The sequence below is a fragment of the Podarcis muralis genome, chromosome 6 (genome assembly GCF_964188315.1).
Source record: "Podarcis muralis chromosome 6, rPodMur119.hap1.1, whole genome shotgun sequence".
In the NCBI taxonomy this organism is placed as follows: domain Eukaryota; kingdom Metazoa; phylum Chordata; class Lepidosauria; order Squamata; family Lacertidae; genus Podarcis; species Podarcis muralis.
The window spans coordinates 38931175-38957820 of NC_135660.1; the positions used below are offsets into that span (position 1 = coordinate 38931175).

A 26646-nucleotide genomic window follows, 5' to 3' on the forward strand; every position below is an offset into this window, starting at 1 on the left:
CAAAACGCACCTATTCAAATTCGGTCTTCTGCAGACATCTACAGACCGTGCAGAAGTCCTTTCTTCTAGAGCTCCTTCTCACCTTATTTCCAACCTTACCCTACTCACATCAGGGCACCGCAAATTAGTGGAGACGCACTCTAGTGCGATAGCCCACATCCTGCAATAAAAAAACACAACCTGAAGGGAAAAAGAGGTCTCGGGCCTGTGCAACAGAAACACTAAAATGCTCAGCGCATGAAGATGCCAGCAGCGTGACGTGCAACCACATTGTACCGTATTAAAAAAACTGCTTTTCAGCGGTCGGCGGGGGCGTCTTCATGCGCCGTGTGCACCCCGCCGGGGAAGAAGAAAAGAAAGCGCACTCTGACACAGTTAATAACAGCGTGAGGAGAGAAGCGGCAAGGCAGGCGTAACAGAAATATAAAGGGAGGCTGGGCGGGGCAAATGGCTGCTGCTGTTTCCACGCTTCAGGAACCTGCCCGCCTCATCCGCCCCCCTCCGCTCCGTGCGCGCATGCGTCCCCGCAGTCCACAGCCATGGCCGCCCTGCGGATCCTGCCCTTTCGGCTGCCGAGGGTTTCCCTGGCGTTTTCCCGCCGGCTCAGCAACAGCCCCCCTCGGCAAGCGCCCACGGTGCCCGAGCGCATCGAGGAGAAGCGTCGGGCCGCGCTGCTCGGCGGCGGCCAGGCGCGCATAGATGCACAGCACCGGCGGGTGAGCGAGAGAGCGAGCAAGGAAGCCTCTGGTTGGGCTTGCAACAGCTGGCTGTCCCTGGGCCACCCTCGGAGGGACGAAGGTCCCACACTCGCTTTCCTGACAGAGCGGGGACGCTGCCTGGAGAGTCTAGTTAGTTGAATATGCCCCTGCCCGTATTCTAATAAGATGGGACAGGGGTCCGAGACCCTTTCCAGTGGCCCCCAATTTCAAATTGGGTTGTGTGGGGGCTACTTACAAACTACTATCTTCAAAGCACATTCGAAGCACAAATTTCCCTCCTCAATTCTGGGCACTGGAGTTGGTTAGGGGTAGCTGGGAATTGTAACTCTCCGAGGGTTAAACTGCAGTTCCCAGAATTGTTTTGGGGGGTGGGGAATGTGTGTGAAATAAGCATGGATGTGAGGCTAGCCCTGGTTCATCTTGTCTACTTAAGGCCACATATGTGAGGATTTGGAAGTACTTGCACAGGAATGCAAAGTTCTGAAGCCCCCATTAAAAGCACTATTTCCCAAATATTTTAAAACTATACTGACTCATTTCTCACATATTTTAAAACACTGATACACATGTGAAGTTACCTTCAGATGTTATCCATTCTCATTTTCAGAAAGGGAAGGCAGCAATATAATGATTGGGGGTACCTAACTATGGATGCACAGAGGGAGTGTGGATAAATGTGAATCAGAAGCATATGTTTTGCAAAGTTCCTGGGATCTTTTTTTAACATTCCCATATCACGTATATAGATATGTCAGCAGATATATTATGGGTATATATTTTTTCTTCATATGTCTTCAGTTTGAGTTGTATTGTTGGAAATACAGAAAACAAAATATTCATCTGCACAACGTGATTAAGCTATTGGATTCACATGTAGATGGCCACTAACCTTGATAGCTCAAAAAACTGGATGTATTCATGAAGGATATATGTACCAAACATTATGAGTCATTATAACTAAATGGAAACATGGCTTGTGGGCACTTGGAAGAATTGGGCTGGCTGCTGCTGGAGACAGCGGTTGTGTTCAGATGTAACACTAAACCATGGTTTAGTATTAAATGAGTGAACAGTTGCGGGCCATGTGCTCCCTCAGCCTTTGCAATTGGAAGCTAGTGTGTGCAAACCATGGTTTTCTGGCTTTGGACACAATTCCAAGGTATAGTTTGTTGCTAACTACAGTCAGAAGTTTCTGATTATAGAGTGCAAGGGGAGGAAAAAGTATATGAATTCAAGGCTTCAGGTTGCTGGCGGATGAAATAACCAAGTCATGGGATGACCCTGATGTGATCTGGCAAGGGAGTTTTATATTAACTGTGCCCCACCCCCTCAGCAGTTCAGTCTGTTGAGGAATGAATAATCACTTTGCAGATTGCGTCCTGTAGCTGCATCTGTAATGCTGAAGATCATCAGAATCGTCACATGTTACCAGCCACCTTGCTTTGCTTTAATTCAGGATAGACAGTTATGGCTTGAAGATCCCTTTGAACTTGCAGTGGAATTAGGAATTAATCTGAACTGTTTTCTGAGGCTGAAATAAGTATCTTAAAATAATCCCTTTCCCTACCATGTGTTGGATATTTCTTTCCCTACCATGTTTCGGAGACCTAAGGTAAAGCATTTGTTTAAATTATTAAAATAGCTTAGTAATATTAAAATATAAGACAGTATCATAGAAACAGATACAACATAAAAAGAGTAATATCAAAACAGGAATTAAGTAATAACTTGGTCCATCCCTATGGGTCAGGGAAAGCTTGGGCAAAAAGATATTTATTTACAACTGAAGCAACTGACAGATGATGCTTAATCTGCATTTTTAGGGATGAAAGTACAGATTATAAATATTTCAGTAAATAAATAAAATAAGGGTATTCTACAGGGTAAAGGGCACTGGCAAGAAATATCCCCTTTCAGGTGATGTTCTGCCTGTAATATTCTGTAGGATGTGTTACCACAAGTAAAATTTCTCCAAATGATTTAAGTGATCTTACAGATCTAGGCAGGGTCAGGTAGTCTTTCAGATAATCTGGCCCTGAGTTGTCCAGGGCTTTATATGTCACTAACAAGACCTTGAACATGACCTGGTAGTTTATTTGGCAGCCAATGCAGCCATTTCTGCAAAGGTCATTAGCAGGACAAGATTACAAGTGGCCATGTGGCCAGTGAAGGTGATGGTGCCTAAATGACCCTTCTTTTTCCTAATGAAAGGTTAAATCAGAGGCATGTAATTTTCTTTCTTTTGTCGTTGTTGCTTGTAGCTTCTTTTACTATGCATTTGCCTTTTATAAGGCTCTCTTTGAAGTGCTGCTTCTATAACATTTTCAGTGCTTGAATCAATATAAGATGAACATTTTTGCAGGCTTCTTAAGATTTTGAGGTGTGGGGGAATCACCATGACAATATGTGACAATTTATTCAGCAATTTATTTTTGTGTCTGATGCCTATTTATATATGAGCAATCATAATGGGGAAATTAAAATAGTTGGATGGTAATTTAGAGCCCCTGTCTCGCTTCTTAAAATGACTTTTGCATGTTGACTTAAATTTCTGCTGAGAATGAAATTTTTAGGAAATTAGAGAAGATTTGTCCATTGGGATTAGAGCTTCTCTTTGACAAGAATTTCAGTGTATCGCTTCTTGGCCTTTTGGCTAAGATAAAATGTGGGAATTTCAGTGTATGATTCATGTACATACATTAAGTTTTATAAAGGATCAGGCTGAAAGATAGCCCGGTTATACATTTACTTTTTAGATTACTAATAAACTTGTATAAGCTTTTTGTGATTGGTTTTTCGACTCCGCCGGTGTACTACATCATACCTTACATCAAACAGAAAAAGTATGATTTATTTAACTTGCTCTATCTACCCTTAGAAAAGCACATTTGTAAGTTCTGATACTACATTTAATAGTTTCACTGAAGTCAGACTGTTAAACATGTGAATACAATCCTTTTTCTTTGCTAGCCCCTTCCTGTACTAGTCCTTTATGGGTTTTATTCTCTTCAACATACGTATATAACTCAGCGTTGCTTACTTAAAAGGACGAAAATGTAAAAAATCAATTAATCAATAAATCTCTGACAAAATGATCGTTCCAGAAGAGAGCAATTTCTGTATTTGAAGGGAAGGTGAAATTAAAAAGGAATTCATTTGCAATATTGAGTTTAAGGCCGCTGCTTTCTGAGGAGCAAATTTATGGATTTGAATAAAACCTTAAATTAGTATCTGACTTTCTCTTTATATTTGTAATTGTGCTTGGCTCTGGTGTACTGAAATGATCTCCAAACCTTACCTTGTTCATATTATTTCCTGCACTTCAGGGAAAGTTGACAGCCAGGGAACGTGTTCTTCTTTTACTGGATCCTGACAGTTTTGTAGAATATGACATGTTTGTGGAACACAGATGTGCAGATTTTGGGATGGAGGCTGAGAAAAACAAGGTACCTGGTGTATATTTTGCTCGCACTCTTGGGACTGTTTGGAAATATCTGGCTGATTCTAGTGCCTGAGTCTGGATGGTGGATGGTTTACTCTAATAGAATGGATGGTTCTCATCTCTTTCCTCTATACATGCTCTACCTCTGCTTGGTTCCTCCCCAATCATTCTATATGTAGTGCTTTAGAGACAGAGCCTGACTTGGATATATTACATTCCCTTTCAGTTTCATGGTTGTATTTTACTTACTTCCAGTTCATTCGTGTTCCAGGTGATGATGGACTTGTGTTAGTCTGTCTGGATGAAGGAATTATGGCAGACAGTTGTTTCAGTTGGGCTGTCTTCTCATCTGTTATTTATAAACTGAGCAAGCCAAAGATATTGTTAAACAGAGATTTTAATGGAGATTGACTTATGGGATAGCCCAAGCGCCTCATTTCCTCTGGTTGCTATTTTTGTCATGTCCTAATTCTAAGAATGGGATGCATTATTTGAATTGTTTGTCTGTTCCTAAATACAGGAAAGCTTTTTCCTTGGGATATTTTAACCTTACCTTCAAAGTTTTAGAAGGCAGATAAAATAAAGTTTTAAATAATAGATACTGCTCTTGTAATAATGAAAAGGTAGAATCAGTTTTGTACGTTTCAAAATGCGGGCTTCTTTTTAATAAGCCAGCTACAGAAACTAATATACGGTACCCTATTACACAGTACTTCCCAGGTTGCTCATCAGAGTTTCTGTTGATCATTTTCTTGAATGGCTCTAATTTATAAATTACAGAGCAAGTTGCATAATTCTTAAATGACACAATTTTGCTTTGACTAGGACTACTTTCTTGTTTTTCTTCCTGTCTTTTATTGATCTTATAGATTCAATATTCTGTTGCTTTTGTTTTTATTTGTGGTTGGTGGAGTATAAATAAATTATACTCAGCATTAAAGGAGAATATGGAAGTCAGCCTGTTTTAAATGATACAAGCATAATTGAAATGTATACTCTGCCCTAAATAAAGAGTTTGATTTTCTGGTTAGCAAATACTTGCTTTGGTCATTTATAAGAATAAGATTTCGTTATTTAATCATATTGCTGTTCTGAGTTGTACATTCTTTATTCTCTTTTGCAGTTCCCTGGAGACAGTGTGGTAACTGGCCAGGGTAGAATTAATGGCAGATTGGCATATGTCTTCAGTCAGGTATTGCTATTTTGTGTTTTCAGTTGCGAACTTTTTCTTTGAAGTTATAAGGCTTCGTTTTTGTATTTTTTTACATTTGCTTTTCATTTGCAGTGCATTTAGTTTGCAGACATGTATTATGCCTACAATTCAATAGAATTTTAATTACAGTCAATAAAATGACTACATCTGTCCATTTTGGCTATTTATACAGTATTTCACAGCATGTTCTTGGACTATGGAATCCTTATACAGTAACATGTAAGAATACAGCTGCTTTGCAGAAGCTTACTTCTGATACTGCAGTCCCTTGTCTCTCTTTTTTTAAAACAACAACAACAGGGAACTGGTTATAATACAACATTTTAACAAGCGTGACTAACCCATTGCCCTTCAGATGATGTAAGGCTGCAACTTCAATATTTCCTGACTACAGTATTTTCCGTGCTGCAAGAGTTGCAGGAGTCCATTGGGAATAAAAGACTTGCACTACAGAAACCTTGTGGGATCTTTATATTTTGTACTTGCATTGATTTCTGGTATCACAGTGGTACCTTGGGTTACAAACACTTCGGGTTACAAACGCTTTGGGTTACGAACTCCACTAACAACTATTAAGCTATTAAGCTGTATCTCAGTCCCTTCCTCATGTGCATGCTCTGCCTGTGTAGGGATAGATTGTACTCCTTCCATGAGGGTGAAGTCTGTTGATATTTTCAACCTGCTTGAAGACAATTACACTGAATAATTGGGAGTGCAAAAAAGTCTGTTTTACTGGTGCTCAAGGGCAAGGCAGGGGGGGGGAAATCTAAGTCTAGTATATATATTTGGCATTCTAAGCTATTATTATATTTGATCTTTGAAATACAATCTTTATTTAGGACTTCACTGTGTTTGGAGGCAGTTTATCTGGAGCACATGCTCAAAAGATCTGCAAGGTAAGCATTTTAGAAGACAATAGTTACAAAATTCTTAAGTGCCTGCAGCCTGCAAAATATGACAATGGAGTGTTTTTAAAAGTATGTTATGCCTCACACGAATCCTTGCTACGTTGAAGTTTCTTTCATCCGCTTTCCTGATTAGTGTCTTCAAGTCTTAAGATACAATTTTTTTCAACACAATACAGATAGATACATTTTCAGAATAAGTGTATACACTTCTGAATTTCAAAGAAATCTCATCTTATTCAACTCATGGCAGTTCCTTTTTAACTAAGCCACCCAGCTTGTACAAGCCCCCAAATCTTAATAGCCTATTGCTTATTCAGCTCCAGTACTGCTGAATTCCCTCTCTCCAAACATAACCTATTTTTTCATAATGATAAGAAGTCCATTTGTTATTACAGAAGCCAAGATGTTGCTAGGATAAAATACCTCACAGTTAATGCATTCAGGAGTACATTTGAGGTCACAGTTCCTGATAAGTGGTGATATGAGTTGTGAGAAGCACCCAATTTTGACATTTCCTGAATATAACAAATAGTTGATGATGTACCTCTCTTGATAGTCCTTTCTAGAAGATAGATGTATAATGGTTAAAAAAGGGTGGGGCCTTCCTCAGAAAGGTTTGCCCAATACCTGCCTCCAGTTTGATACACCAAAGTTGTTTGGGTATCAAATATATTGTTACTTTCCCAAGATTTTTAGATAAAGTTTTGATCTTGCTGTATTATGGTGCTTTTGTGATCTTGTGTTGTTGTTTCTTCATTTGTCACACTCTATAATCCTTAAGTGCCCTTTATCAGATGGGACGGGCTTGCATGTCACTATGGTTTTAAAACTATATAGACAAGCCTCAGTGAGCTGAGTAAAGCCCTGAGGATCTCTGAGGCTCATGATGCTAAATGATGGCTTAGCGTTATGTGTGAAGTAGCCCATTGTTTAAAATGGTCAAGCACAAATGTTAAAGAGAAGAGTTAATAGAACATGAAGGTGTATTAATAATAATAGTGCCATGTGGGGGTGGTTGGCTGGCCAGTAGAGGTTTATCTGTAGATGTCGTAACAAGAAACAGACATTGGACTTGGATGCATTCTGATAAAAAATGAAAAGAGATCCTATTTTATAATATGATTATTAATTATAATAGGAACTCACTATTTTATGTTAATTAAGCTTGTGGTAGGACTTCACTCGTAAATCAAGAGTTTCTGTATCCTCAGATAATGGATCAGGCTGCTATGGTTGGTGCTCCTGTTATTGGGTTGAATGATTCTGGAGGGGCCCGGATCCAGGAAGGAGTAGAGTCCCTGGCTGGTTATGCTGATATATTTTTGGTAAGAGACCTCTTAGGTAAGCAAGTTGATCCTTGACGCTACAGATGAATAGCCTAGGAGCCATTTCTGACATTCTGAAAAAATAATGAAACGGGAAGCATGAGTGACACAACATTTCTTTTCCTGCTGCTTCCAGGTCTTACGCGAGGGGCCAGGGAGGGGGCTTTTCTCCTTTATACAGGGGCAAAATGCACATCTTCTCTCTCATTTTCTTTTCATGAGATGCTGTTGTTTCTAGGTGTTGCTGCTAGAAGTCACAATTAAGGGGGAACAGGCCCTGAAATTAGTATACTTCATTTAGGAGGTTATTACTTTTGCAGTTGCTGTAAGTTACTGTTACTCTTTAGGCACAATGATACCTCCCTGACCTTTCCCCTGGTTGGATCAGTACGTCTCCCCATAAGTATAAAGACTGTAGTATAAAGTATAAAGACTGTAGTGCATATTCAGTTCCTCATTTTAGCCCTCTCCTGCAAACAGAGAGCTGCTGCAGCCATCAGCATTCACGAAGCTCTCCCGGCAGCCAAAGGGAATAATTTTTATTATGTGGGTGAATGAACTGCAGTAGCAGCATCTCTCTCCTTGCTGGTGAGTACAACCCTGAAGCTAGAAGAGGGCTGGAAAACAGCTCTCCATATGCATCTGTCTGTACCAGCTGGCGGAAGCAGCAGCTGCTGCCGCCACCAACACATGGGGCGTTCAGTACACATGGGACTTCAGCTAGAGCCTGCTTCATGAATCTGATCCTGGATACTTAATTCTCTGACATTGCCTGTGTCTTGTGCTTTTCTCCCTTTTCCTTGCCATATTTGTTCTGATGCACAGGGTTTTGAACTTGGATTAGAGTTTAGGATCCCAGTTAGTGGATGAACAGTGAAGCTAGAATGGATCGAATGTTATTTCTGTTGGCTACTATATTCCTACAACATACTTCATATTTTTATATGAAATAGTTAGTTGCAAAAGTTTAACACAGATTTAGGAGCGCTTTGGGAACTTTGACATGGAAGTGGCATAAAATGTGTAAGCAACGGAGATGTTTGTTTTCTTTTACAGAGAAATGTACTATGTTCCGGGGTAATACCACAGATTTCTCTTATTATGGGCCCTTGCGCAGGAGGGGCTGTCTACTCTCCTGCTTTAACAGATTTCACATTCATGGTAAAGGTAAGGATGTAATGTTAGTTGCCTTTGACTGCAATAATAACATAGTTACTAGGGAGTAAGCCGCATTGAACACAGTGGGACTTGATTCTGAGTAAACATGAAGAGAGTGAGTCTTACGAGAGCAGTTGTTTCAAAGAGTTTCTTGCTAGTGGTGGCTGACTCTAAAAATGAATGTATTTCTGTTCCTTTAGAAGCTCTGGCTTAAGGAATAACATCATTTTTTTAAACTGCCTTCTATTTCAGGCTGTAGCTGTCACCTTTCACATCTTCTAATTATGCCGTGTCTTAAATAGCTATTGAGTCAGTTGGCTTTGAGCTGTAAAAATTGTCTTGCTTGGAAATGAAAAATGAGAGAGGATATTAAAACTGGAAATTTCAGTGGTACTGGACCTGCAGTTAAGGTGGCACAGTCTGTGCTGTATTTTTTTGCAAATACTGGGATGCAAATACTTTACTGGGAATCCCATGTACCAGCTGTGTGATCTGCTGAGGACTATGGTTAAATTAGAGTCAATTCCAACCAAATGCCTTGTTAGTTTGAAATATGAAATTGAAATATTTGGACCTTTTTAAATTAAGTTTTCCTACTTTGAAAGCACTAAGGGAATAAAAAATGCAAACACGGAGAATGTCACATCTTGCACCTCATACTTTGCAGTTGTTGTTTCTTGCAGGACACATCCTATCTATTCATAACAGGCCCTGATGTAGTCAAATCAGTCACCAATGAAGATGTTACTCAGGAGCAACTTGGAGGTGCAAAGACCCACACTGCAGTATCAGGTCTGAAATTGTTGTTGTTTATAATTAACATTTGCTCCTGTTTGCAGTCCCCTTATGAAGTGATTGGAGAACAATATGAAGAACATAGTAGTCCAGTCATATAAAATTAGTCTTGCAGATTAGTTTGGAATAGGCATCCCCAACTTGTGCCCTCCAGATGTTTTGGCCTACAACTCCGATGATCTCTAGCTAACAGGGCCAGTGGTTAGGGATGATGGGAATTGTAGTCCAAAACATCTGGAGGGCCAAAGGTTGGGGATGTCTGGTTTGGAACATAATAAAAATACCAGCTGGTTGTCTTTGGCTGAAAATTACACTGCAGGGGGGTGACAGAAGACTGTTATTAGATGTATTGTAAGAGAATGTGTGTAAGAGAGATGGAGATACTGGGGCTGCTCCTGTCTAATAAGCGTCAAGGGGGAAATGTACCATTTTTGTTGTTTAGTCGTTTAGTCGTGTCCGACTCTTCGTGACCCCATGGACCAGAGCACGCCAGGCACCTCTGTCCTCCTCTACCTCCCGCAGTTTGGTCAAACTCATGCTGGTAACCTCGAAAACACTATCCAACCATCTTGTCCTCTGTTGCCCCCTTCTCCTTGTGCCCTCCATCTTTCCCAGCAGCAGTGTCTTCTCCAGGGAGTCTTCTCTTCTCATGAGGTGGCCAAAGTATTGGAGCCTCAGCTTCACAATCTGTCCTTCCAGTGAGCACTCAGGGCTGATTTTCTTAAGAATGGATGCGTTTGATCTTCTTGCAGTCCATGGGACTCTCAAGAGTCTTCTCCAGCACCATTATTCAAAAGCATCAATTCTTTGGCGATCAGCCTTCTTTATGGTCCAGCTCTCACTTCCATACATCACTACTGGGAAAACCATGGCTTTAACTATACAGACCTTTGTTGGCAAGGTGACGTCTCTACTTCTCAAGATGCTGTCTAGGCCTGTCATTGCCCTTCTCCCAAGAAGCAGGCGTCTTTTAATTTCGTGGCTGCTGTCACCATCTGCAGTGATCATGGAGCCCAAGAAAGTAAAATCTCTCACTGCCTCCATTTCTTCCCCTTCTATTTGCCAGGAGGTGATGGGACCAGTGGCCATGATCTTCGTTTTTTTGATGTTGAGATTCAGACCATATTTGATCCCTGTCCATGTTGCACCCAGCATGCTTCTATGCATGGGGATCCTGTTTAGCCATAATGGCTCATAGTTGCTGATGTGACTATGTGCAAAAATACTTTTTCTTCTATCTTTCTTGCTAGTCATTTTCATTGGTTGAACATGATTTCTAGTACTGGGGGGGCGGGGCGCTCTCTGCCACTTTCCTAACTTTGTAAACCTCAGTAACATGGGTGCAAAACTGTTTTTAGCCTGATGGCTACATTCCCTTGTAACTAACCTTCCTGGGGCTGCTGCCAGTGGTAGATAGGGCCACATCTCTTTCTTTCTCTCACTCTCACTCATATACATCCACAGACACAGTCTTTTAGATACATTTAACACCTGCTTTATTTATTTTGCAAAGAGGCTGAAAATAGGGGTTCAGTATGACCCTTGAAATGCAAGATGGAGTGGAACAATACTAGGATGTATGTTTGAGGTGGAAGTAGATGTGTGTAAAACACAGTTGATCAAATATGACTGTTGAACCGACACTGTTTCTTTTGGTGGACATTAAGAATATCCACTGGCATTTCAGTTAATGCTATGACATTTTAGAGATTTAAGAGTTTGCTGTGAAGATCTATTGCTTGTCCTGTTGGAAAGTTCATTGGAATCTTTGCAAAGTCAGATGGATGTTTGATTTTTTTGTATTATAGGGGTTGCACACTGTGCCTTTGAGAATGACATAGATGCTTTGCTCAATCTCAGAGAGTTTTTTAATTACCTACCGCTTAGCAATAAGGATCCAGCTCCTGTCAGAGAATGCCATGACCCTATGTAAGTTATATTTACAAATAATAGATGTTCATAGAATCAAAGTGTGTTTCAGAGTTTATCCCGTCAGATGTCTGCAGAGTTACAGGCAATGCCCATTTCATGTGGGCGTTCTGTTCTAGAGCCCCACATGCGTTGGCAGAGCACGTATAAGTGCACCCCGCCCTGTTCTGCCTTTTCTGTGACATGCTGAGTGATGTATTTGGTAACTTCTTGGTTCGGCACCATATGTGCTTGTACGATCATGCATCTTTAGGACGTGTGTTATTCGGTCTTTGCTTGTATGATTTTCTCGATTTGTATCATTGAAGGAGACACCTATCCCTTTGAACCCATTTAGGAAATAAAATTCCTGGGTGATTTTATTATTCTTGGATAGATTCACAATTAAGTCTTGTGAAGTGGGATGCAATGGGACTTTGGCTTCCATGTGTTATAGATACTCCTCCACAGAGATTCCTGTTGGAGGTCTGAAGGGTAGAAAACAAAAATTCTCCTTTAACAGCAGTGGAAGGGTATGGTATATGTTGCCGTTCAGTTGATGGACCAGATTTTGGATATTTTCTTTTACACTTCTGCCTCACTTCCTTTTGCTGGTTAACAAAATGAGGCTGTTCTTTCCTAAGTAGTATCTGAAAATGCAACAAGTCAACTAAAGAGAATGGGTTGAATTCGGATTTCCCTTCCATTTTTGAAGGCAGCCAAAATCCAGCAAAAGGCTCTTGGTTGATCCATAAGGGGGTAGGATAGATGTTTTTGTCGATGTTCCCACCAGCCCCAGCAATATGTTCCATGCTAACATGGAGTGTCCCCTAACTTTCTGGAACAGCTTTTCGGGGGCACAATGGACTGCAGATTAACAAACATTTCCTGCTCTTCTCCATCCTCCAGTGCAAGCAGGACACATATTTGGATCCATCTCAGTGTTGGAGGGTCCTTTATTGTAAACAAGGAGAATAAAGTAAAAGAAAAAATAAACATCTCCTTCATTCTCTCAATATTCTGGAATTGAATTCTGAATTCTGGAATTCTGTCAAATAGTCCTAGGTTGTAGTCATGTCTCCTCACATGAGTAATTTTCTCATATGAATTATGATACGATGTAAGTTTATTCCTTTCCATTCTCTGTGTTTAAAGCAACCGGTTGGTTCCTGAGTTGGATACCATTGTCCCGATGGAAACTACTAAAGCTTATGACATGGTGGATATTGTGCATTCGGTAAGCTCTGTGTACCAGTGTATTACAGCTATTGGATAATTTTGTGTTTACACATGATGCATAAATATCTATTGCCTCTGAGAATTGTTACAAGTTGTAAATACAACTTGCATGTATTTTCTTGTATGTATGCAGGCTGCAAAAATACTGTTATTTAGAAATGTGTTCCTTAGTAAAAGTGGTAAAAGGAATATAACTGGATATATATAAGAGTTCTTCACCTTTATTCTCACCATTTGACAAAAGGTTATGCAACCTGTGGGTTAAAATTGATTCTAAATTGCATTATATCACTGTATCTGAGGAAATGGTCTTGATGGCCACATTAACTACCATTGATTTCACATATAAAGAAGATGTATAGCTTTAATTATTTCCACGGTGTTTGATTTCCATATAGTAAGTGTAAAATATGGTTACAATATTCATTGTTTTGAGAGTCAACTATAATTGGATACCACGCTTTGGAGGTCTTGTAAGTGGCTGAGCTCCAGGGTGAGTCACTGATCTTTCTCCATTTTTAAAAAATAATAAAGATTTTATGTTGGTGTGAGCATCCTTTGACCTCATTCTATGTCTAAAACAGGGGGGCCTTTATTGGTCTGAGGGCCATATGGTCTTGTTGCAAACCCTCTAGGGTCCAGATGCCAAATTTAGGGTGGTGAAATGTCTCTCCAGCCCCATGATACACTCTTAATTTTGGATATTACCCAATGGAACCATAAATCTAACCAGGATCTGTCAGGAATTTCAAAATGAATCTTACTAACATATTTTAATTTAGTGCTGTATAGAAGAGCACTGTCAACAAGACATCTTAAGAGCAGGACCAAATTTAGGTCTGATAAGGCCCTAGGCTACTGAAGGTAATGGGGCCCTTTATATGTCCAGCTGTCCTTTGTCAACTACAAATTGTCACTGTTTTTTATGTTGTATATATGCTAGATGGTAATTGATGGACCTAATAGGTATCTAAAGCCATTTGCACATAACAAAATATGTATTTTATCAAAGTAATTGTTGAACTGAAATGCAATTGGAAATGTACATCCAGCTTTTTTCCCCTTTAAATTTTTTGGGGGCCCCCAAGAGAGTGGGGCCCTAAGCTATAGCTTGTTTAGCTTATACGTAAATCCGGCACTGCTTAAGAGCAGTATATTGAAAAAGATTTTTAAAATACTGTTTCAACTATCTTAAATTTTAAATCACCTTTGTGTGATACAGATATCTATAGGAGTGTGTATTTCACTGCTCCGCAACAGTAAGATATTTGAATCTCATTTGTGTAGATAGTTGATGAGAGAGAATTCTTTGAGATCATGCCCTCCTATGCCAGAAATATCATTGTTGGATTTGCCAGAATGAACGGAAGAACTGTTGGAATAGTTGGCAACCAGCCCAAAGTAGCATCAGGTAAGAGGAGGGTGGCAGTGGCTGGGAACCTTCGTAATGTCAATTTATGTTGAAAGGTTGGAAAACTTACATTTGCATGTTGCATCTGTTTAAAACCTCATTGCTGAATAGCTCGATATGTTCTCTCCAAAAAAAAATTGGTCCTAAGGTAGTGTTTAGTGTTCTTTTGCAATTAAGATGAAGGTTTGGCACTCTGAGCATACTGCAAATAGAGTAAAACCTGCTTTACATCCTTGTGTTGTTCATGCTTTGTAAGTACCGCTGGCCAGTATTCAAAGAACCATGAAATGAGATTTTCTTTTTAGGTATAAATAAGTGGTGTGTTGGTGGTGTTATCATAACACCACCATTTCTATTTCCCTCTCCTGGGATCCCTTTTATACACCCACCCACATGTCACCACCTTCTTTCCTTCTCTTCTTTCCTCCCTCCAGTCCATCGGATCGTTTTACACTTTTGGCAAAGTATTCGACTTCCAAGACTAACTGCTTAGATATACATCCCGTAAAAAGAAATGTTTTATGTTGATAACCTTGGTCAGCTGAAGATGTTAGAAATCTTTCGGCATCAGTGAATTATAGGATTAGTCCTGCAATTATACCAAGATTTCAGGCATCTCAGTCTGAAACATCCAATGGTGGTCATGGTTACCAACATAACACATGTTGTTACAAGATTTATATGTAAGTGTTTTGGTCTCTAAATTATTGGCGTTTGCTGGGGCAAGTAGCATTTTAGAGAATGGAATAGAATTCAGCCGCCATATTGATATTACTTGTTTTGATTCCCTCCCCACCACAGATTAATGTAAACGACTTACAAAGCTAAAATGTAGTAATAGATAACAGCTTCCTGAGAAAAGCAAGAGTACGTGTTTCGTGAACATTTATGCAGGTTAGATAAACTCTGTTCAGTATTTCACAAGGAGGTAGAAAACGTTCTTTTGCATAGGGTGTGTAAAATGTTGCTGGTGTTGCCTGTTTGGGTGATATCCAACAAAGTCATACTCAGGGTAGACACATCAATTTTAATGAGTATCCCGAGTATGATGAACATTGAATGTCACTTTTTGTATACACTGGCCACTGCAAAATGTTCTTGAAAAGCCTTGTAAGAATCTTGCCTACTTTGTTTGAAATTTAGGCTGTTTGGACATAAACTCCTCCGTGAAGGGAGCCCGTTTTGTTCGCTTCTGTGATGCTTTCAACATTCCTCTGATAACTTTTGTAGATGTACCTGGATTTTTACCAGGTAGGTTTTTCTTCTGCATCCTATTTGACTGAAGATGGAAATGAATTGAGTGGAAGATATTTCACTTGATTCTTCTTACTGAACTGAAAATAGTCCTTGTATTCAAGGAATTGGGACGTGGGGTTACTTTTTATTTCAAGTGCAGAGGTAAAACCATTACTCTGTCCTTTGCACAGCTTCCTCCTTCCTGTTACATGTGTAAAATGACATCAGTCGCATTTTTAACATTTATCATCGTGAGGTTGAACATTCTCACAGATTTTATTCCTGGAGAGAGTTTAGTAGTGGTGCGAAATCCACTGAAATAAAAAGTATGTGAAAAACACTAGAGAAAGAAAAAGTATTAGTCTTTTCATCCAACTTAACTGCACTGTGTCATCCTTCTTTAAGTACACAATTAGTTTAAGTACTTTGTATACACCAGGAAGCAGTCTTTTAGATCTCTCTATGGGGGCTCTATAGCTTTCAAATGAGAATGAGTGTCGTGGATACAGCTCTTCATGGCACTGACCTGTATTAAATAAAGCTGCATTATATAGCCTGCGTTTATAGCTTTTTAGCTCCTGTGCTGGTGAATATTATGGAGGCAATAGGGATACCTGCTCTCCTTAAGTAGTTGTTGCTTGCCTGTGCTTCAGGCGAGTGCTGAATCACGAGGCTGACATTTGTAGAACGCATTTATTGGTGCCATTTAATCACATATAATTAAAACAGTAGAAATAGGATAAGATTTTGGTGTAATAAAAGGTTTTGGCTCAGTGGATCCCTTTCAGTCAAACCAAGAATTGCCACGTAGAAGGTTATGTTGGCTTTGCTACAAGGCTGTATGTAGATCTATTATAAGAGCATATGAAAAGTCCTGCTGGATCAGGCCAAAGGCTCATCTAGTCTTACCACCTTGTTCTCCCAGTGGCCTACTAGATGCCTGTGCAATGCCTGCAAGCAGCATTCTTCCCACATGAAATTCCCAGCCTCTCTTCTATAGATGCATACTGCCTCTGACAGTGGAGGTAGAACATAGCCTTACCCTCCACGATACCCAGCCTGCTGGTTGATGTTTGATGCAGTCATGCAGTCTACCTCTACTCTTGTGGAGGCTTTTAACATCTATCTTAATTAGTGCTGGGCGTATAGTTTCTTATTAAATATCCATTCTTGGATGTAGTAAATTTCCTTTAACCATGTTTTGCTGGTTCCTGTTGTTTTCAGGGACATCTCAGGAATATGGTGGGATTATACGCCATGGAGCAAAACTGCTCTTTGCTTTTGCAGAAGCAACTGTGCCAAAAATCACTATTATCACAAGGAAGGTGAAGTAAAATTGTATTTTATAGTTGCTAGCTGCCACACGCTGTTGAGAATGCATAGAAGATATTTGTCTTATCTTCAGCTCAGCTGACCTCATCAACACCAGTTCTTCCAAGCTGTTTCAGTTTTTTCTATCATAATATAACATAATTGTTTGCTTCACTAATACTGCTTAATTTCTCTAGATACCTCACAATCAAGCCTGTTTCCCCTTAACAAATGCTGCCTTCAGATCCACTTCTAGCCTAATGACTCTCACATATGTAGAATCTGAATATAACTGCCTTATACATACACAATCTCAACCTGAAGTCTTGGATTATATGTTATTTCTAGTTTGGGAACACTCATTCCAGGGCTAATTGCCTGATGCCTAACTTGATGAGTTTTAGGCACCAGGCCAAGTCTTTTAATAAGGTAAAGGTAAAGGTACCCCTGCCCGTACGGGCCAGTCTTGACAGACTCTGGGGTTGTGCGCCCATCTCACTTAAGAGGCCAGGGGCCAGCGCTGTCCGGAGACACTTCCGGGTCACGTGGCCAGCGTGACAAAGCTGCATCTGGCGAGCCAGCGCAGCACACGGAAACGCCGTTTACCTTCCCGCCAGTAAGCGGTCCCTATTTATCTACTTGCACCTGGGGGTGCTTTCGAACTGCTAGGTTGGCAGGCGCTGGGACCGAGCAACGGGAGCGCACCCTGCCGCGGGGATTCGAACCGCCGACCTTTCGATCGGCAAGCCCTAGGCGCTGAGGCTTTTACCCACAGCGCCACCCACATCCCAAGTCTTTTAATAGGCCCACACTTTTAACATTGAAGCTGTTGCATGAGATTTATCATCTGTTTTATGTGCTGCTCTTTTCTTATGTATAGTTAGTAATTGTATTCTAATATTGCCAAGTATTTAACTATTTTTGCAAATTTCTTAAATAGTTCTAGGGCTGGCTATGGCGGAAGATAAATATGAGGGGATGTTTAAGGGACATTACACGTTTTGGAATGTAGGATGCTTCCTTATTCAGAGTCCGGCCATTGGTCTACCTAGCTTAGTATTCTCTGCATTGACTTGCAGAGGCTTTCCAATGTTTCCGAAAGGGAACATTCCCACCCCTACCTGGAAATGGCCAGGGTCTGAACCTGGGATCTTCTACATGCAAGGCAGATGTTCTGCCACTGAGCTATGGCCCTTTTTAAGATATCAAGATATAAAGGAATAAACTATATAGGTTAAAAAGTCTGTAAGTGGAGAAAGGGAAAGATGAAGGAAAGAGAGAAGGAAAGCTAGGCCATTCTCCTGGAATTTGAAAATGCTTTAAATAAGTGAGAGTGGATGCTTCATGATAACTATATCACATAATTTTTGAATGGTTATAGTAGGAATTGTCTGCTTTCATACTCTTAATATTAAGAGACTAACTATCCTGGTATGTATACAAACATAATGATTGAATACAGTACATAACTTGTTGACACTTTTATTTCCTGCTCCAGGCTTATGGTGGGGCCTATGATGTGATGAGTTCAAAACATTTAAGAGGAGATGCTAATTATGCATGGCCAACAGCAGAGGTAGCAGTGATGGGTGCCAAGGTAATTCTCACTTTGTCCCCATTTGCACTCAGCTTATCTGGGTCTGGCAGGTAGGCCAGATTGTTACACCACCCTCCCGCATGGGTCAATCACTTGATGGCATACTTTTTTTTTTTTTGCCCACAGGAGTCTGCCCTTTTCAAAGTGCTCTCTTGCCCAGCACTCTGCAAGCAATGCCAATTAGCTGATCTCCTGTGCCTTCAGATCCCCTTTTGGCTGAGACAAGTTTTTACCTGCTCCACACCTGATAGCATACGACATCAGGTGTAGAGCAGGTGGGTGTGGCTTGGCCAAAATAGCCTTGGAGGCCAAATGGGGAATGCTTGCAGGGGCCTGATTGCCTGCAAGCTGGAAGTTCCCCACCCTTGTTGTAAATGGTTTAATGATGACCAAATCCATTCCAAAGGCCTTTAGAACTATAGGTTGCAATAATACCATATTCTTTCATTTTCTTCTTAGGGAGCCGTGCAGATAATTTTCAGGGGGAAGGGGGCACATGCAGAAGCAGAGTATGTGGAAAAGTTTGCAAATCCTTTCCCTGCAGCAACCAAAGGTAGTGGCTTTGAGATTGTCTATTATTGAAATTTCAGATACATAAGTAAAGTTTTTTATTGTGATTTCAGTGTTCTTTCACTTCTTATTTGGGTGTTTATTTTAACTGCATTCAGATGATCATGTATGAGGTTAATAAGCTAATATGAATTAGAATTTTGTTCCTCCGCCAGCCCCTTTGTTCTTCCTCTATGCAGGCAATCAAACCATGAAGTCTCTTAAGTATTCATCATTTCCCATTTCATCTGAATTGAGATACTGTGGTTACTTGCTTAAAAAAAAAATCAAAGCATAGAGCACTGGTTTTCTAAATTTTAACTAAAATTCTTTCTTAAGAAGGGGTTGTCCCTTCTTAAACATTGATCTCTGCAAAGCATAGTTACAAAATTGAAGTGTATATAAATTCTAGCCAACTACCTTCCTGGCAGATTGAACATTTAAGAAAGTCAATTCAGGCATGTGGAGCAAAGGGGAATATATTTTCATATTACAGTTCATTGCATTTATCAAAATGTGGGCAAAGGCACAGAATGTAAAGCACCAACAATCAGCTGATCTTCAGGTCTTGCAAAGCCCCTTCTTTGCAAGCACAGACCATCAACTGATGGGCTTGCAAACCCCATTTGGGGGCAGGTATCTGTGACGTGACTGATATGGAGCCACATGGGGATGCCTGGTAGACCTTCCTCCACCCACATGTACGATGCATTGGTGTGTGTGTATATATGTATTACAGTGCATTGTTCGGAATGCAAAGCAGAAATTACTAGGCCACCAATGCTCTTTAACATTTATAGCTATGTGTTTCACGATCAGGCCCAGATCGGAGCCACTTATTTTTAGTTGTATCCCCTGCTTCTAGACGACTCAAATCCTCTGCCTTTGAGAGCCATGGCATGATTGTTTAATCAGAGCATTATTTAAGATCCCCGATCCCTTTGCTTAGAGGTTATGCATCTGAGATGAGACCTTAAACTTATTATAGTAATTCTGAAGTAAAATTATCTCTGTGTTGAACAGCATAATTTGCAGTGTTTCTGAAGTGGTTTTCTTCTTTTAAAAATTACAAGAGAGAGATGGGAACTTGCAGAATTGCAGTAAAATTGTTCAGTTTTCATATGTAAATGTAATCAGAATGATGGCAAATGTTTTTGCAAAGCCATATTCCAGATGTTTGGCTTGAATGGTGGTTTCTCCTCCCTTGCTTGTTTGGAAAAATGAAACATTTCTGTGGACTTATATCATGAAATCAAATATTGGTGATCAGTACACCCTAAAATCCGGATTTATCCCTTTTTAGAAGAATTTGTTTGTATTTAAGTTGATGAATAAGATATGCAACACTTTAGCAGTTCATGGCTTCCTCTGGAGCAGCTTGCACAAAACATCAACTTCGATTTGGTGGAAGGCTAATGTGAACCTATTAAAGGATTATCTACTGCATGATGCTTTTTGCTGCAGAAGCAGTTACAGAGCAATGGGAATAAACTGTCAAACCTGTTTTATAACAGGGTTTGTTGATGACATCATCCAACCTTCTTCAACTCGACTGCGAATCTGCCGTGACTTGGAAGTCCTGGCTAGCAAAAGACAATCCAACCCCTGGAAGAAGCATGCCAATATTCCTCTCTGAATTTGTTTTAAGGAAAAGGGATGATAGGTTGCCAGGAAAGCAGCGGAGCCCAACTCAAATCCTGACTCTGAATCGTCGGAAGTATGTGGAAATTTTTATGGATTATATTCTAGAAGGGTTGGGATACTATGAGATTGTAGACAAGGAATCAATTGTACATTTAAGCAAAAGGTGCAACATATGGAAGTTGTCACGATATGCTGTAACTTGATCTTTGACAGTCTAAAGACAGAACGGATAATCATACATAAATGTAAAGCCAGCATATTGCAACAGAAGTCTAAGAGAATATGGAATTAAACTATTTGGTTTCCTTTAAACAAGATTGTCTGTGGGGAGATTATTTGTGGATTAGATTCAGAGGATAATAATGCAAAACAGGATTTAACTCCTGCAAGGGGAGATGGAAATTACCTGCATGGGATTCATCGCAAGAAAATATTACAGGATTTCAAGATTTTCTAATGCAGATGTTATTCAGTATAAATTTCTTATCTGTCAGATTTTGGTCTCATCAGCTACCTAACAAGACTATTCTCCTACCGCAAGAGATTGTTTTAGGCCTCCGAGAGGCTTGTGGGAGACGATTCTCCTTTGTGCCTATGCATAGTACTTCTAATTGAGGAGCCCTTATGCCAGGTAGAACCAAGCAGGCCAAAAGAGGTTCATTCATTCTGGCCTGATATACCTTACATACATAATTTAGCCACTTTTAAGGTAATCTCTGGTTCCCTGTCCTCTATTAAGTATTTTAAGTAATAATCATCAGTTCTGCTTGGGGTTTACTACATGCTTGGTGTGATAAATATAATGTGTATAGTTTTGTAGTAATGACAATGTAGCAGGGCATGCGTAGCAGTTTCAACTTCCTTCAAACCCCACAGGCATGTTCACTGTGAATATGGTTTGCCTTCAAATCTGCCCTGCAGTAATGCTGATGGAAAGATTAAATCTGGCAAGGGTAAGAGCTCTTCTAAATTTGGGTATTTCTGTTTTGGAGAAATACCTTGCTGGAGTAAACCCCCTGCCATTATCTTTAATTTCTAGATACTTTGTCATTTCACTCATGTGGCATTGCAGCTCAACATCCCATATTCGTTGCTTACTTGTGGATGTGGCTCTCTCATATCTACAGGTTATCAGAGCCTGCAGTGTGAACCCTAGACTTGTCAGTTTCTTTTGCAGTGAGGATTTCCATTTTGTTTGACATGTTTGACAATTAAAATCAAGGGTGCCAGGCTTACCGGGAAGAAAATTAGTTTTAGCCAGTAACGGAGCTTCAGAATCCATATCCAGGACTGAACTGGGATTTGTCCAAGGGGAAAAGATAGAAGACTGGGCTAACAAATATTCAAAGCCTTTGACAGAAAAGTCGTAATAGCAATAGTTCTAACCCATAATGGACAGACTAGAAGTCCTCCTGTCTTACATGCATAGGTTCAGATGAAGTAGATATTTAGTGCACGCAATACAAAAACCATGAAAAGGTAATTTGGAAAAAAATTGGTCACTGTTTATTATATTGGAGTAATCTGTTCCAAGATTCTTCTGTAATTGTTAGTAAAACTACAATAAATTTCCAATACAAACAATTTAGAGAAGAACTATACAAACGGGTATTTATGTAGCCCTAAGTATTTACAAGTCCCACCTTTAAGTCCACCTCATCTCTGCAGAGCTCTTGTAATTGAGAGGGTGAGTTAAGACAGCAGTTGAAACACATTTACAAGTGTGTTGGTAAGTAATGGTTATTAAGCATAGACAAAACAGGGTTAAAAGAGACTATGTAATTGACATGGTTAGGGACAGTGGATATGCTAGAAACAAGAACAGCATGGACTCATAACAATGTATTTGAGGTCAGAAGGAAACAAGGTTCATAAGTCAGCAATATTAATATTCCTGTTTGGTATGCAGAAGGTGGATGCATTCCTCATCTTGTTCCAATAACAGAAAGGATTACCATTTACGAGCATTTTAATGAACACATTGGGATAATTAATTTGGACAAGACCACCTGCCAGCATACTTGCACCATTCAAGATTAATTGAACTAATAAGACTAGCAGCTAGTGATGGACAGGACAATATCAAAAAGGCAAGATAACGCTGGCTGATGCAGCCAGAGAATACTGTCACAAGTTGTTCTAAATGACATCTCCAAGACAACAAACAGGCACCTTAACACCCGATGTATTAGTAATGCCAGGCAAAAACTTCAAGTATCAAGGTAGCGAAGCACATGAGCTCTATTAAGACTAGAGCATCTTTGTGACTAACTCCTTTAACCTTATCCACATTTTCCTGTCTATGGTTGGCAGCCCTTTAGGGCAGAGAGATTTTGCAGCAATAGAGCACCTAACATGTATGCTACTACTAAAGCTGCGGGCATGAAAATTAAAAGTAATATTTAAACCTAAGGACATTTGTACTTATTAGGGAACCAAGAAAAGAAAGTTATGACTAAAAGTGGGACACTAAACCACAAATATTCCACTGCATTGCTGTTCCAATATTATTATCACTCAAGTATCAATATTTAGTCCAGGGTTCAACAACCCTATAAAAATAGCAGATGTTCTTTACAACAGACACTCGCTGTTTTTTCATATGGGTTTTCACAATTGTACAGAATTCCGAAGTGTGTTCTATAATCTGTGTTTAAGAGAACAATTATTGTTTGCCAATGAATAGATTGGATAGGGTCACAATAGAAAAGTTGATTTCTACTTCTAGAAGTTGGATAATTTTTCTCCTTGCTTAGTGTAAAGCTGCTGCACCCTTTGGGCAGTGAAGTTTCCTTTGTCAGAGGGTGAATTTAAAGAGTCCAAAGAGATAACAGTACTTTATGTAGACCTATTGAATCAACTGTGGTTGACATCAAGTTGCTGTACAAATGTGTTGCATGGCTTCTGGACTCTACTGGTAGAAATAGCCAAAAATGCTAAAATCTAGACACTTATCTTGGGTGGGCAGGGGTAGAAGATAAGATCCAGAGGAGCTACAGGCATTCTGTCAATAAGATATATAGGAGACCACATATCTGGAGAGATCTTTTTAAAAATAAAAATAAAAATAAATAAATATTAATTTACACTCTACCAATCTTACATCATGGAACCAGAAGCCATATAATATTTGTCAAAGCCAGTCTACAATCTATTGTTTTATGGTAAGTTGTTCCATTCTCAGGTGTTTGCCAGGTGTAGAGAAAAGTACTTCACCTCATCAACTCAGACAAGGAGACAGACTGTGGAAACCCAACTCAGGTTTCTGTCCCATTTCAGCAAAAAAGATTGGCTGAATTCTGTATTTTTCTTTCACTGTCAAGTAAGGTCTCACTTACAGGAACTCCCATTTCAATGTGCAGCATAACCACAGATCTTCCAAGTTGATTTATTAAATGCTTTTTTTTGAACTTGTTATGCTTTTGTATAAATAACCACCAAAGTGGTGGCAGGAGAGGCTTGGGCAGTAAGTGTATTGACAGGAGAAACGAGGAATGTCTACTGAATTCTGGAGGGCTTTTCTACACACCTATTGTACAATCATGAGGTGGTGGTTCTTTCAATGAAAGCAGGAGACTTCTGAATCCTGTACCATCAATCGGATTCTGCAAAGTTTTCTGTGCACATTACAGGTCAACAGTATCAGCCCCAATCTCAACTCCACATGCTCTGAATCTATTTACTTGAATTACACCTTAGGTATGGGTAAGGAACAGCAACTGCTTGGGGGAAATGTAAGGTTTTAAAGATGCTGAAATGTTTCACTTAAGGGTGAAACATGTTCACTCTTACTGCAGAAGGGAAAACCCTCAATGTCTGATCTGCCCAGAATGCTGGGCAAGCAGCAGGATTAGCACACTTTCAAGCTTCACTATAGGAAAATATTTAGTGGAAGACAGACCAAACAGAAAGCACCCATTTTCAAATGCTTTTGTGGAAAGGACTCCACCGCACATGTGATTTTGAGGAGTTTATTAAAGGAAAAGTGAAGCATCAGTTTTAAATTGTACAAAAGGAAAAAACCTCAAATTGTAAATGTACAATTTACAGAATTACTAGCAAAACCAATCAAGGAGACACATTTTTAAAAACCTATTGACCGCAAACAGAACTGGAAACCCATTGGAGGTAACTTAGTTGTAAACGGCTTTTGTTTTACAGAATTCTATAAGGATCAATTAAAATTCAATTTTCCACATGAAGGGCTGTGGAACACAAGGTTTGTCTCTGATGGATTTAAACCACCAGCAGCTATGCCACTCTGCCCACTACACCGATGTGCTACTGCACCATTTGTGTCCACTGTTTTGAGAGAACTTGTACTTTGTCCTGAAGCACCAACTCAGTGACTTTAGCAACTTTTCAATTCCTAAACAACTGCCTTGCTTGAATTATTAGATGTTTTTGGCAACCAAAATTTCAGTACTGTACAATTTTTAGGAGGGGAAATCCCAACTAAATGATTTGATTTAAATGTTGTCTTTGTCTCCCAAAAGGCAAGTAAGCATTGGATGCACCTTGAATTCAATAAAAGGACCTTTATGGGAGGTAGGTCAGAGTTATTTTGCAACTGCTATCAAAAAACACCTCTGAAGCAGGTATATTAGAACTGGGTCAATTTAGATCTGCTTTAAAGCACACTAACATTTAAACTCCAAAAAGAAGACTAGTTTGGCCTCATTTTTACAAATGTTCTTATTAACAGGAGCTGTGCTCACCTCCGAGGAACAAAATCAGTCCTTTAACTACATTAGCAGCTACCAGGAAGAATCATAATATCAAAGCAGAGTGAAAGTCCAGATCATTGAAGACACTGAAAATATCTTAGAACAAATAATTAGCTGATTGTTTTTTGGATTGTTCTGCTTTTTAGAAAATCATTTAATAATTACTCTTAATAATGCACAGTTAACACTGAGAATGTAGCTGTATTCCATTGTAAGCTTAAGAACGTCACCATCTAAGCACAAGTTTCTATGCAGCACATACAGTAAATCTAACTGGCAAAATTAATTTACAAAAATAGCACAAAAGGGTATTTACGGCATGGAAAGTTAGACACTTCTCTATGGTACAGTTAAAATTGCTTTGAAAATGCAAGTGTGACTTCTGTCTCCCTCCTCCCACCACCCCACCCGGTGATTTCCATTCCTCAGGAAAGTTGCTGCTTTTGTACCTCAGATCTGACAGGCCATGAAATAGGTAGTAGAAACAGCAAATAGATTACTTTAGAACCACTGGTTTGTTTTTCTGAGAATATTTTATTTGCTGGTATAAGTTGCTAAAAATGCACAGAACAAGTACCAATAGAAAATGTGCTGTTTGTGTGTTCCCCTAGTGCTATATAAAATGAATGTTACACAGCGTCTGTTGGAAAAGTGGCTTATGGACATCTCTTATTTTATGCCCTCTTATAAATAAAAAATAAATCTTCTCAGAAGTATAAAATCTGGGGATTTTTTCTTTTCAGAATCTGACTTTTTGGCAGAGATGCATACACCTGACTTCTAGCCTCTTTTGCAAGAGTGTTCCACTCTCAATGGTCAGAGAGGATCTAGAAGTGTACCATACTGCTAGTCACATCCAGTGCGTTTAACAACACTTCTCCAGCCAGGATGGCCTGCTGATAGCATCACTGCTGGTCAATGGCTGACAGGCATAAATTTAATAAAATGGCTAGCTTCTAAAACATAAAAAGGCAAATGTTAAAACATTTTGAAGTTGTACAGCAGAAAAATAAAGTTAAAAAGTTTTGTTTTCATTCAATGTTTTCTGAAAATGTGTAGAACAGTGTTTATTTTTTAACTGTTTTAATTTAAAAGCTTCTCCCCATCCAGGAAAAAAACCCTGCATTAGGACTGTCAAGGACAGGGAAACAAATGATTTGTAGGTCAGCCTTTCTGAGGTGACTGGCCAATATTCCTTGTTTCATTAAGAAGCTCCTCTTCTCTCTCATTACAAAAAGGAAATGACCTTAATAATTTGGTTAAAAATCAAACCAAATCACATCAAAAATGTGGTTTTCATATAAGCTATCACAGTATATAGGCCTTGAGCTCTAAAGAACAGAGTTCCACATTTGTATAGCGTCTTCGCCAGACTTCAGAACATTGGCATTCCAAATCCCTGGGAAAGATAATTGAGAACAAAAGTTACGCACAGGAGAATCCTTTGCAGCTCCAAGTGGCAAA

General features: G+C 39.6%; 2 protein-coding genes across 3 annotated transcripts in view; one reads left to right on the top strand and one right to left on the bottom strand.

The window, feature by feature from the left end:
* Positions 1-512: 512 nt before the first annotated feature.
* Positions 513-20770, top strand: PCCB (propionyl-CoA carboxylase subunit beta). The gene is made up of 15 exons (XM_028730803.2): positions 513-716; positions 4046-4165; positions 5285-5353; positions 6214-6270; positions 7494-7607; positions 8664-8774; positions 9449-9557; positions 11369-11489; positions 12624-12705; positions 13995-14118; positions 15262-15369; positions 16579-16679; positions 18164-18262; positions 18722-18815; positions 20326-20770. Exons 1-15 carry the CDS (start codon positions 540-542, stop codon positions 20445-20447), a joined length of 1608 nt encoding a protein of 535 aa, XP_028586636.2. The 5' UTR covers positions 513-539; the 3' UTR covers positions 20448-20770.
* A 3642-nt stretch (positions 20771-24412) lies between these two features.
* STAG1 (STAG1 cohesin complex component) overlaps positions 24413-26646 on the bottom strand; it is a 111149-nt gene continuing 108915 nt past the window's right edge. For both annotated transcript variants that reach the window (XM_028730802.2, XM_077930047.1), the window contains one exon: positions 24413-26581. In XM_028730802.2, the coding sequence (XP_028586635.1) occupies positions 26558-26581 (24 nt within the window). In that variant the 3' untranslated portion in view covers positions 24413-26557. The remainder of the gene's footprint in view (positions 26582-26646) is intronic.

Coding starts and splice junctions, on each gene's coding strand:
- PCCB (XM_028730803.2), top strand. CDS start 540: ATGGCCGCCCTGCGGATCCTGCCCTTTCGGCTGCCGAGGGTTTCCCTG. Junction 4,166..5,284: donor TGGAGGCTGAGAAAAACAAG/GTACCTGGTGTA, acceptor TCTCTTTTGCAG/TTCCCTGGAGACAGTGTGGT. Junction 14,119..15,261: donor CCAGCCCAAAGTAGCATCAG/GTAAGAGGAGGG, acceptor TTTGAAATTTAG/GCTGTTTGGACATAAACTCC.